The sequence below is a fragment of the Lates calcarifer genome, linkage group LG9 (assembly GCF_001640805.2).
Source record: "Lates calcarifer isolate ASB-BC8 linkage group LG9, TLL_Latcal_v3, whole genome shotgun sequence".
NCBI lineage: Eukaryota > Metazoa > Chordata > Actinopteri > Centropomidae > Lates > Lates calcarifer.
In genome coordinates this window covers 4174968-4188274 of record NC_066841.1, presented here as the reverse complement: position 1 = coordinate 4188274, position 13307 = coordinate 4174968, and the positions used below count along the sequence as shown (strand labels likewise).

General features: G+C 38.6%; 1 protein-coding gene across 1 annotated transcript in view; it reads right to left on the bottom strand.

Moving 5' to 3' along the window:
- The window catches only part of igsf9a (immunoglobulin superfamily, member 9a), a 50482-nt gene that overhangs the window by 24576 nt on the left and 12599 nt on the right, over nt 1-13307 (bottom strand). Inside the window, 5 exon segments of the mRNA XM_051072790.1 lie at nt 4250-4391; nt 6429-6540; nt 6987-7037; nt 7039-7136; nt 9512-9658. Of these exon segments, the coding sequence (XP_050928747.1) occupies nt 4250-4391; nt 6429-6540; nt 6987-7037; nt 7039-7136; nt 9512-9658 (550 nt within the window).

Below are 13307 nucleotides of genomic sequence, written 5' to 3'. Positions count from 1 at the left end.
GCACCAAACAAGAGACAAAACAGCAGCTAGCTGGTGGAGACAATGGAACAGCACATGCTTAAATTTGAGAAGCAGGAAACACTGATGTTTACTACATGAAAAGTGATCAAAATTTTTGACAATTTCCTGTCAGTCCACAAACTGATTAAATGACAAATTGTTTCAGCACAAAACACATTTAACATATTTAGCGATCAATCACAACCCATGGATAAAACCTAAAGCTTGATATCGCCAGCAGACAGAGGTTATGAAATTGTCACAAAATATGTGTCTGACACACTGAAATAAAAGCTTTAGCCTGACTTTGTACACCTTTTTCTTCACAGCTGCTTGCTGGAGGTCCTGGTTCATAATTATTACCTTTAAATACTGACATAATAAGAGTAAAATATTACGTTATGATTCTGAGAACTGAAAATGTCACCAACCCACAAAAAAATCCACTAAAGAAGACACTGATGTTCTTGAACTACAAAAACACACCATCTACGTCACAAGTAATATTTGGCTGAGTACAGACAGTGGCTTGCAGATAGCACATTAATTAGACAATGGATCAAAAGCTGCATGTTGGCCTCTTGGCAAGTAACCTGTGTTAATTATTGTCATTTATGCTAATATAACATAAAACTGTCTGTTTGCATAATTATACATTATTTATATTTAAATGTACGAGTATGAATCGAGTCTAAACTTCTGTTTAGCATTTTCCAAAATAAGTGGAAAACTAGCCAAACTACCTCAAACCAAAATCACCATAAAGCTGAGGCCATATTCAACCTCAATAACTTCAGGATAGAGATAAAGTGAAAATGGAGGTAACTAAAGAGAAAGTCCGTTTTGACATTCTCAAAGAGCACCTCACTATTTTTAACTAAGTAATTACAAAAGAGCTTATTTCCCAAAATTAGTAACAGATAATCAGAATAATCCTCGTGCGCACCACTCAGCTGTTAACAGCATTTTATATCTGCTCCAAAAAGCCTCTCTGAAATTTTTTCCCTCATCAAAATCAGGTTGAGTATTAACCTGAGTGTAACTGTAATGAATAATGATCAGTGTGATAGAGTAAGGCACAGGAGGAGAAGTAATGCAAATTAAGCCTTCCACCTGTTCAACTGACCATATCCCAGCTACCGATTTCTGAGAGTGTTCAATTGTCTGGTGGATGATGTGCCTGCAATCATGAACCATTCCCCGCTCACTCAGATCTTCTCCCTGGCACTGAACACTGCTATTGTGAAACCTACCTTATAGAAAAGCTCATTCGGTGCTTCTCAGTTTCAGGCCAATTTCATTTTTTTCTTTTAAAGAGACACGACTGATGCCTTTTTTCTCTCCTTCATTTTATATATGTATTTGGTTCTTGTTTTGTTTTGGGGAGGACAAAGTCTAAAACAAACTGTCAGGCCTGCCTGGTACACATCCAGCAGACACAGGATAACATTAGCATTCATTTGGACTTGTGTGTCTGTCTGCTTGATGAGTGTAAGTCCAATAGTCATTCCCAAGCTGAATGTAAACATAGTTTTGTTTGTTTGCAAAAAAATTCCGCATGGCATCTTTAACACCAAGTTGGAAAATGACCTCTTCTAGTTGCACCTGTAATCACACTTGAAAAACTCTGGGTGCTTTCCATTTGGAGGATGTGGCTTCTCCCAGCAAGGATGAGAGGAAGAGGTGCGAGGGTGCAGGGACTGTATTTACCAGGACATACTTGCTCCCTCTACCGTCACTCTGAAGAGAATAGATATGCAGCATCTCAACTATGAAATGTGTGCAAATTTGCACTTGTTGACCGCTGCTCCAACTCTTATTATAGATCTATATGGTGTTAGGACATTACAGCATGTCACTGAGAGAAATGACATAAACAGGCAATTACATTTTGTCATCAGTGGACCAGAAGAACAGATGTGAAGAAGCATCAACAACAGCTATAAATATTCTGAATGAAACACATAACCTAATTAGTTTGTGAAAGACAACATGTACAGTGAATCACGCTCAGGCTAACATTGTAGGACTGATAACCGTGACTGTGTGGGTGTGTTAGACTGTAGTTGAATATTTTGTTTGAATGAGTCAAGATAAACTTGCAGTGGAAAAGAGGAAAAACCTTTTGGTTTATGAGGAAAAACCTGCAAAGGATGATTTCATGATTCATTTAGTGTTTCAATTGTTTTTATGTTATGAATAAAATCAAATTACTATGGAACCACTACTTGCACTTCCATTCCTGTTTACTATACTAACTATACCAACTATACTAACTATTACAGTATAGCTCTTTAGTGTTGCTGTCTGCTCTTCTACACAGGATACACCTGTGAATGCTTGCTATCAGATCCTTTGGGAGCCTCTTGTCATCAATTTCCGGGTCATGAGCCAGGGAACAGAAGAGCGTATGTGTGTGTGTGGGGGGGGATTAACAGAATGGAAAGTACCTTCTGGGTACACTTCCACATCACTACAGTAAGGATGTAATTAAACCACTGGAAGTCAGAAAAAACAAGGTGGTAAGCTTGTGGTATACCCCCAGGCTCTACTCTGGCACCTGTCATTCAGTCTTCACATGCTGCCACTGGGAGGACAAATGCTTCCATAGCTATGTATTTTTAGCATGTGATACACAACTGTACACTCTGTTAGGATGTTGTTCATATCAGCTTATAGTTGTTACCACATTCCCTGCAACTGAACACACAAAACACAGTTGTGCAAAAATCCAAGGCAATAAGCTGTGCTTGAACTAAAAAATCTCTGGCACAAAATATCAAGCCCCAAGCTAGAAACCTTGGTCTGTTTTTTTTCCGTTTAAAGCTGATTTGAATTTCACATCAGAAGCAGCTGAAAAAAATCCACCTTTTATCATCTCAGGAATATTACCGATGTATAGCTCTTGCTCTCCTGGGCAGATAATGGAGGAATAAAGTATCCTGATCACTAGCATGGTTGATTACTGCAAAGCTCTTTTTTCCTGTCTACCAAAGAAACCTTTCACTCTTGAGTTCTTACTATCATTAGACCAGCAATGGACCTTTTAAAACTTTCTGTGCAACCATAGTTACTGTTCATTTTAATTAATATGGTCCTGCTCTTAGTACCTACATATTGTGGCAACCAAAGCAGGAATCATCATAGACACTCTCTGGGGTCAGACATACCACTCTGTCTTAGTGAATAACAAAAACATATGGAGTGGTGTGTGATTCCCCAAGGAGCTTTCCTTGGCATCGCTGTAGCATTATCGAGATTTCACAGTCACTAGCTGAGTGTTGCTATTTCAGTGCAAGCTTAAGTTAATTAGCAAACTCAAAGTTATCAAATATCATGCATGGAGGGACTTTCAATATGAACAAAGTTCAGCATTCATGTGGAGACTTTCAGGGTAAAAGTGATCTTAGCTGACTTTTTCAGAGCGTAATAAATTATGGAGTGACAGTAACATATAAAATTGATGGTTTTGACTCAAATTGCTGTAAATTTCATGAGTGCATTTTGTGTTCTCATGTGGTCCTCCATCTAATGCAGAGCAGGCTCTCTAAATTGGCCCTCAGTCACCAAAATCAAAAGGGATGTCACACACTGTAGCAACACATGCATGTGCAAGACATGAAGCAAAGCAGTTATTGCTCCTGTTTTTCAAGACACTCCACTTACCCCATGTCAGCTTTGGAGGAAAATTGAACATTTGTCATCAAATCATTCAGTGTACCAGCACAAGTACATGTCAGACAGGCTTTTAAGAAATGTCACTTCTGGATTTGTTTGGTCCACTGGGGACTGACTTTCATGTACTGTAGCTCCATGGGCCAGAACTAAAACATACGAGGGAGTTGATTTTAGTTTCTATTGGCAAAGAAGCAGAGAAGAAGATTGCACCTCTTGTTCAGTCTGCCAGACGACTTTAGGTGAAACTGGCTTTCATTTTCAAGACAAATGTTATGATCTTTGTTGATCTTTGTATTTACATGGTTGCTCTGATTGGCCTTTGTTTCTTTCACATTTCCACTATTGTGTTGCTTCTCTTTTTGTTGATTTGTTTTTTGTGTCTGGGTGAAACACATATTTTGTCATCTTCCATAAAAAGCTAAAAGGTTTGAATGAGATGTAGCAATCGTGGTTCCTATGTTTAGAAAAACTGCAAAGATAATATTGTACTCCAACTGCTCAGATAGGCTAAATAAAACATCAAAGGATAATACTGGATAGCGCAAGAACAAAGAGCAATGATTGCACTCACTCTATGTGATGAACGTTTTCTCCACCTTTCTGCCACACATAGGTCATGTTGGGGGGGTCAGCCACCGCCTGGCACCGCAGAAGTGCATTCTGGGACATATTGAGAGAGATGCTTTTGGGAGGGACGACAATGACAGGCGGACCTAGTGTGAGACAGGTTATAAAACACATTCAATTACTTCATAAAAAGATGATTATCTTTATTATCAAATAATATGTTGTACTTTTTTGATCAATAAACAGTATAGTTCATTCTATAAAATCTGTGGAAATAGCTTAAAAATTTTCATCGCAGCTCCATCATGATTGAGTGCAGTGTGTAATATTTCAGTTTTTCTCATTTGCTTTCCTGAAACGCTGTTGGCAGTTCTCAAAACACAAAGGGCAACGATCACTTGATTTTATACTGTGCAGCACATCAGTTAATTTGTCCTGGTAATGGTTGTCACTCAGTCAAAATACTGAACTCATGTAGGGCTGCACCTAACAATTATTTTCATTATAGATTCATCTGATTTTCAGTTTAGGGTCGGCTACATGATGGTTACACAAGCTATTAGTGAGGATCAGACAGGGAAAATGTGACAACAAATGAACAAAAAAGGAACAAAAATTAGAAGTACAGTAAAAACAAATGTTATATCAAGTATCAAATACAAGAAAAGAACCATTTAAAGTGTTAAGTCGCCTCTGCACCTCACTGACCCAAACACCATCTATTTGGTCATAACATTTTTATGATATTTTCTTTAAATCACTCAAGAGTTATACATCCACCAGAAGAGCAGTGTAATCCAATTTGGTAACCAAGGCAAAGTCAGTGCATAATTGGATGATGCAGTGCGAAATGCTAGTGTTGTGAGACCTGAGAATTGCACACAGGGTGCACAGGAAATCATGATTTTCACTTGACAATTATGCCAAAGTGAGAGTGAAAAATCTGTCAAACATAACCTTTTCAGAAACTATAAAAAGCAATATCATAATATCCTAGATCCTGAGCTGTATATACCTGTTATTTTCTTCGGAAACTAATCACATACACCTGCAGCGGACTGGTGCTACATGTCACATTTATCACGTCCTTCTGCAATGCTGTCCGCAGACATGTGAACTAATAAGGGAGGCTTAACATGCCACATGTCTCATGTATAAATAAATGATCTCAGCAGTAGTCATTACCAATCAGGTCTATAATCTCAAATTCTCTATGTATATATGCATGAGTGACAGTAAAGGGGTTAGTTAAGGCTTTTACACCGACTTCATCCAGATCGGCTATTAGTCGACTGTAATCTATCCATGTGGCAACGCTGTGGAAAAATCGCAGCCAAAGCTCAGATGATGTGACTTAAACTGAAAAGTATTAGGGTGGCGAGTGCTCATGATGATTATTGTTAAAAAAAAAATGTGACCACTGCAACTGTGAGATTCCAAAATGAAGTGAAACCTCAAGGAGAAATTATGGCAAAAACAAAATGTTTCCCCCATCCACCATGCTCCAGAAGAGTCCTGGTTCTCTGGAGAAAATCAGGCAGTAGGAGTATGAGTAGGTGTACAGGAAGAAGTCAGAAATAAATCCCACAATGTATAATGCAGTGGTGTGTGTAATCCAATGATACACAGTAGCATATTTGCTTATTCTAAATGTATATGTCCTTAAACTGGAATGCAAATTTGTAAGTCTGTAACCTAAAAACTTCTGTGAATCTGTAAAGCATCTGTTAGGACCTGTAAATATTGAAAACAGTATTTCCCATTACATATTTTTTACCGGATACCTCAAGAGACATTTGCAATTTTCATTAAACAGAAAAATTCTTTTTATGACCAAACAGAGACATTTGTTAATTTCACTAATCTACAGCTCCAAAAACTGTCACTTCCCTGAAACGCAGCCTTTAAATTAAGCAAAACATGCAGCTTTATCACGATAAAGTGATGCGCAAAATTCCCACATGATATCTTGTCTCATATCATGATATCATTGTTATCTTCACAGGGATAGATTGAGAGTTTAATTCAGTTTGAGTTTCTGTTACCGCTCTTTCATATGATGCAAGAGGGAGAAACAGAAATGTAAATTACGGTGGCTCCCAGCCAGTCAGGCACACAGACATCACAGAGACTGAAGGAACTGGCAGGCAGGCAGACAGACAGACTGTCAGGCAACAACTGACCTTTGATCTTCACTTTCGTCACGCGAGTCACGTTTCCCTCGGAGTTGGAGGCGTGGCAGGTGTACTGTCCTGCTGACTGCATGCTCACTGCTTGCAGAGATAAGGCTCCTTCCTGGTAAATATGATATAACAGATAAACTGAGGTGGATGGATGTAAACTATACATATACATACACATATATATATATATATAATATATATATAAAACTTTGCTTTTTGCTATTCAAATAGCTATTCAAATAGCTGTGTGAATAATTATCACTATTATAATTATTATTATACAGATTGTAAGACGAATTGTCTACACGTTAAACATCTCATGAGCCTTAGATCATCTGTGACCTTTAAGAGCTAAATTGGGAACCACAGGACCTAACTGCCTAACTCACTAATGTCCCATATGGTCTAGTGGTTAGGATTCCTGGTTTTAACCCAAGCAGCTCAGGCTCAACTCCTGGTATGGGAACTGCTCTTTCGTGCACAGGAAGCTCATCTCACTATCCATGCATTCATTTTAACATACAGCATTACACATTTGTATAGTTAGTCCACACATACCTGATAATTTATTTTTGGAATTACACTGCCATCCTTTAGCCAGGTGATGGATTGGAGTAGGGTTGCCATTGGCAACACAGGCAAGAGAGAGGTCACCTCCAACCAGAGTATCCACTGCAGGAGGAGGGGCTACGGTGAAGGTGGGTGGAGCTAAGGAACAAATCATTGATTAACTTTTAACTGAATGCATCGATATATCTGCATATTAAGAAATACAAGGTTTTCTATACAAAAAAAGAGCTCTTAAAGCAGATTTATCCCATACAGGATGAAAAACACTAACAATGAGATATTAACAGTCCATGTCTACAGCAAAAAAGAAATCTAAAGGATCCCAGCTGTCTCCCAAGCAGCAACAGCAAGAAAAAAACTGAAAAGAAAAAAGCTGGACTAGCAGGCAATAAATCTTTTGTGTATCTCGTCTCTTTTTTTAATCAATTTCTATACAGCATGACAGTAGCTCGGTCATGTTTGTTAAACAGTAGCAGGCTGCATACAGTTTACTGACATCAAGTTACATTATTATTTCACTTGCCAAAGTGAAAATGTCAGCTGCAAACACTGTCTTTAGATCTGCTATCGTGAATGTGCTGCTGCCCACTTTAAGTCTCAGATCTCAGAGAGCATACAGAGAGACTTTTAGTGTCTGAAAACACTCAAAACAAACATCCTTTGTGTAAAAAAAAAAAAACCAAAAAACAGAGATCTTTATGAGAAGTTTGAAAACAGCTTCAGTACTTTTTCTCTTTAAAAGACTAAGGGTAAATGTTCTTTTTATGGGCTGAATTATGGGGTGAGATGTTTGTTTTAGTGTCTGTGCACAGAAGAGACCAGGAGAAATTACAAAAAGCACCTGCAAACAACAACAAACAAAAAAGCTTTTGCGTGTTTGATAGATTTAATCGCACCCAGTGGGCTGTTTTTAAAAACACACACAGTTCTGTGAGCTCTGTGTTCTCCGGTCTGTGAGGGCCACTGACACTCTCATATGTTGAGGCAAACAATAGGCTATGAAGAGCATGTCAGTGAAGTTATACCCAAAGCCTCAAGTACAAAGTCATAATCTGTTATAATTCTCATCTCTAACCTGACACTCACAAAGACCAGCTCAGTGAAACTGTCTCGCCTCGCTTTGATCTGCAGTGTGCACTGATACTTTGTTCTGTATGTTTGTGTGCAGAGTCAACGCAACGGTTTTCCCAAATATAGTTAAAACTTCAAAGCACAAAAATAATAATGCATATTTCATATTTAGCTTTATTATTTAAACCTATCAATAAGTGTGATGGTAACTCAGAGTCAGAGATGATTCTCTCCAAAACCTGCATGAAGAAAGTCAAGTTATCCAAATTACCTGATCTGTCAAGAGTTCAACATTTTGTCTTTAAAAAAGTTTTTGAAAAACTATTGTAACAACTTTTTCAAAAGTTTAAGAGCTATGAAGTATGCAGTGTACTATAGCTCCTGTCAAGAAATGATGAAGCACTGCTTTACAGAATAAATGAAATCCAAGACAAGGTGTGTGGAAGACAGATTTCTAGTTAAAAGTACAAGTTCTATGAGACTTAATTGTTTGATGAGGCTGAAATAGAGAACATCGACATGTACTGAAATCCCATAGATGTCCATTATTTGGCCAAAATATGGAAAGTGGCTGAAACCATGTCACTGTAAAAGAAGTAATTATCCAAATTTAAGGATGTACAACGTGTGCTCCTAAAGAAGAGAGCACTTCCTCCAAAGAAGGCTAGACTAAAAAAATTACCTACAGCCAGAACATTATTTCTTAAATCATTACCACTGCTACCACCTGCTATGAGAAAAAGAGGAACTAAGGTAGAAGCTAAGCTTAGCTTTCTAGGCTCCACCCTTCATGTTGAATACTGACCCGTACTGTGAGTTCTCCCAAATACTAAATGTCAAGAGCCAGACATCTTAAGTTGTATAAAACCAATACTATGTGAGCTTGTTGAAAAAAGGGGCAAAACATGTCTTGTAATAATGTTCATGGGCTACAGGGCATCTCCTAGCAATGCCTGCCCTCAAATGTCAGTCAGCACCTGCCATGGGAAACACCCACCCAGAGGCTGCTTCTGCAGTGTAAGGATACAAAAAAGTTTATTCTCTTTTGAAAAACTGGAAAATACTACACAATAGTTTTAGTATCAAAACATTCTAGAATTAGATTAGAATTGGGAGCTATCTAATCAAAGACCAAGTAACAAGACTACAAATCTGACCTCCCCTTACTAGTAGCAAAAAAGTTTTGTTTTGGTTTGATACCAGGCCTGAGGCTGGTTTTGTATATTGTCAAATATGCACTGTAAAAGTAAAAATAAAGTAAAGGTAAAAGTTATCCATTCTGATTTCCTATGTTTTGATTCATAAACTGGGCAAGGGCAAAGTCTGGTTCTTGCTGATTTAGTCTTATGATGTTAAATATAATCCACTTCAAAAACATCCATAAAGGCATGAAGGGAAAAAAAACACACACACAAACATGCACACTACTCCATAAATCTCACCAGTTACAGAGAGCAGAGTCCAGGTGCCATTTCGCAGCTCATCTGTTGGTTTATCCAGTAAGAGGATTCGACACTCGTACAAGCCCTGATCATCCAGTTGCAGACCCTCCAGCCTCAGGTCAGTGATTCGTACCAGAGACACCCGCCCTGCAGAAACAGAGAGCAGGTAAAGAGGTGAGAGGGCAAGAGTAAAGGGCAAGAGAGAGGCCATCTGCAGGTGATTCTGATTTTACTTGTCATCTCTCAGGTCTGAGCAGTGTGTAACTGCTGGAGTGTGATGCTTTGTTCTGCTGAAAAAGAACATTGTCCTCAAACGCTGCCTGAAACGACCACACATCAACACATGCACAAACACTAACACACACACAAACAATGGCTAACACATGCACACCACAAACTTAGAAATGTGATCTCCTGGTTGCCAGGTGACGGCTCCCTCGAGCTGGAGCGTAGCTCGCAACATCAACCTTTTATTTTTTCCAGTCTGCAGCACACATCTCTCTTTGTCCATCTAGTTTTCACACTTTATCAGACAGACAATTGTCCAGTGACCTAGCATCATGGGGCAGCATGGCTGAAAAGAAACTGTCAATGAAAGCATTATGTAAGGACACACAGCCTTCTCTCTGCACCATCTCAGAATTGAAAACATGTAAACTGCAAATACGCTGCAGTGAGGACGCCTCAGAGCCACTGGGATGTCTGTTGTGATGGTAATTATTAACAGGCTCTGATTTCTGGTGACTGTGGCAGGGAGGGACAGTCCTGACAGTCAAAAAGAACCAGGAAGTTGGAGTGAGGCATGCTGGCAGTGATAACACACCCTATTTGCTTTTCCAAGCCACCAAAGGGGACTAAATCCACAGGGGAAAAGAGGGGAGGGGGGTTAATGTTGAGCAAAATACACATCAGCATACACTCAGGGGATTAGTGCATTACAAAATCCTACCCTTTGACCCCTGGCAGTTTTTTTCCCCACTCTCTCATGTTTACTGGCTCAGAGTGATATAGGTCACTACAGTACCTTAGACGAGGTGTAGTGCTGAGGCAGGGATGTTGTGGGAACGTGACTGGGAGTCGTCAGATAGAGAGCAGGGAAGGGCGGAGTTGGAATGAGAGCATGACCTCATGCCACAGCTTGCTACCATTTGAAAAATGCATGATTGCAACAGATTTGAATGCGAGGTAAATAGAGTGTGAGGCTGGATGAGCGGTAGAACACAGAAAGAAAGAAAAACAGACAAGGGAAATTTAGATCATGTCTCAGTGTTTGTGCTGTGCATGTCTGAGTGTAAAAACAAGTGCACATGCGTGCAAAAAAACCTTTAGTTAGTTCTCGGTGTGCAAACAAATCAAGAGTGTGGTGAACTTTAGGAAAATTTAGCTTTGCATTGCTTATGTAAATAAAATAACAAGGGATCTCTTTCTTCTTTCAACCCAATCTCAAGCTCGTCCATCAATAAAAACAACTAAAACTGTTATGTATATGGTGGTTATCAGTTACCATTTACCAGATGCTCTGTGAATAACAGTTCACATAGTTTATTATGATAATAATAGACTTGGGAATTGTTTTGTTGTAATTTTCTAGGTTGTTAATGATTGTAATGTGTGCTGCAGAATATCCTACAGTAGCACTTTATTCTGTTTATTTAGCTAACTTAATCCACCAGTTTATTATTTTTTTTCTAAATATAATTTGTGTTCTTGTACAGGTTTCTCTATTAAAACTATAGAAATAAAAATATTTTTGTGCACTGCTGGTCTGAGGCTGTTAAGCCCCCTGAATCCAATTAATGCTGCAGCATACTGTGATATTTTAATAATAGTGTACTTCCCACTTTGTGGTAACAGTGTGAAGAAACCCCTTTTCTGTATCAACAATGCGCTTGTGCACAAACCCAGGTCCATAAAGAAATGCTCTTCCTAGTTGTGTGTGAAAGAACTTGACTTGCCTGCACAGAGCCCTGAGCTCGACCCCATTCAACACCTATGGGATGAGCTGTGAGCCAGGCGTTACCATCCAGCATCAATATTGGACCTCACTAATGTTCTCATGGCTGAATGGGAGCAAATCCCTGCAGCCAAGTCCCAAAACCTCAACTTCCCAGAATAGTGAAGGCTGTTATAGTGACAGATTAATGCCCATGGTTTTGGACAGAGATGTTCAACAATCATAAATGGGTGTAAAGTTAAGTGTCCACAGACTTTTGGCCATAGTATATTTGTGTTCTATAAAATTGCTCTGGTTGTTACTAATGAGAGGGTTCAAAATAAAAACAAAAAAATAAACATCTCTGTGCTTTGTTTTCTCAAACAATCAGTCATTAGGCATCTGTACAAATGTCCTGCCAGAAAATTGCACTACAATAATGAAAATGAAAGAAGAGAACTAAAAGCTGTTCTGAAATAGAGGCTAACATTATTCCATAGATCACAATGCAGGTAACTAAATATGAGTGCTACAACAGAGACTGGAAATGATACCGACAGCAGGTAGAAACCCCACCCCCACCAACAACACTCGCTCCTTCTCTTCATGCGCCCTGCTCAACCCCCACCCCACCCCGTACTCACTGACTCCATTAAATTAGCCAAACAGCAGCAGCTTTTTGACTGGTTCAAGCTGAACAATATCCTCGGTTCGGTTCAATTCATGCACACCAACTGACACACATACACACACATACACAATCACACAATGCATTTATTTGCCAAACTGTTTTCCAACTGCAGCCCCCCAAAGGCTCTGTCCAAAAATACATTCTCAGGTAACAGAGAAATGCAAAACCATTCAGTGCCAAGACAAAATTACATCTCTTAACAAATGAAAAAGTTTGGTCTGAAATGAAAAGACTCAAAAAGAATGTGTTGCTGGTTTTAGAGTAGAATGGATTATTAGAATGGATTATTAAATGTGGTGGTCATTATCTTCTTCACTTGCTTTCAGAAGAAAAATTAGAAAGAATCTTCAAACAACTGAACTACTAATTAAAAACCTTTGTGTGACATTATTTGAGATGGATCAAGTAGCTTTTTGAAGTGTGAGCCAATGCAAAATCACATCTTTGTTAAACACTTCTTAAAACTAAAATTTAATCAGCTTTATGCTTCATTGTCCTTTATATTAAGCACAGCTTAGATTTTTATGGTATTGCTTTACTGCTTTTGTTGATTTTATTCCCATATTTATGTTTTTTTACAATCCATTTTTTGTATAGCACTGTTAATCATGACCTTAAACTACAAAAAAAAAAAAACATTTAATTAAGAGTTTTACGTTTCAAATAACTGCTCTAATGAAATGGTTCCAGGTTTGAGGTTATTTATAAAGCACACCAAGGAGCAGGCCTTTCACTGACAAAAGAAACACGTTGAAGGCTATTCAGAGTTTATATTGAGTGAATGATGCACCAGAGATATTGATTTTCTTTCTTCTAAAATGGATCTGTAGCATTTTGGAGATTAAGTTTTTAAATTATTAAAAAAAAAGAATGTCTTCTGGGGAATTATCTGGAAAGTGTCTTGTTTGGTTTGACAGGGCTCTATATGAAAAATTATTTAAATTCAATACCATTTTGCGCGACACGGGCGTTTATGTCCCTGAGAATGTGATATTCATGGGCAGGAAGCCCACATCGCCTCTGAGGGATGTCGTCAGCTCTTGGCAAGCTGCACAGACGCATTCAGGTTTCAGTTAGAGAAAAGAAGCAGATAAGGTTTCACTCCTCGCTGCTTGTTGTTCTATTAAGCTCTACTGTGTCATCATTTGAAATTTGAATTGAGAGCACTGTTG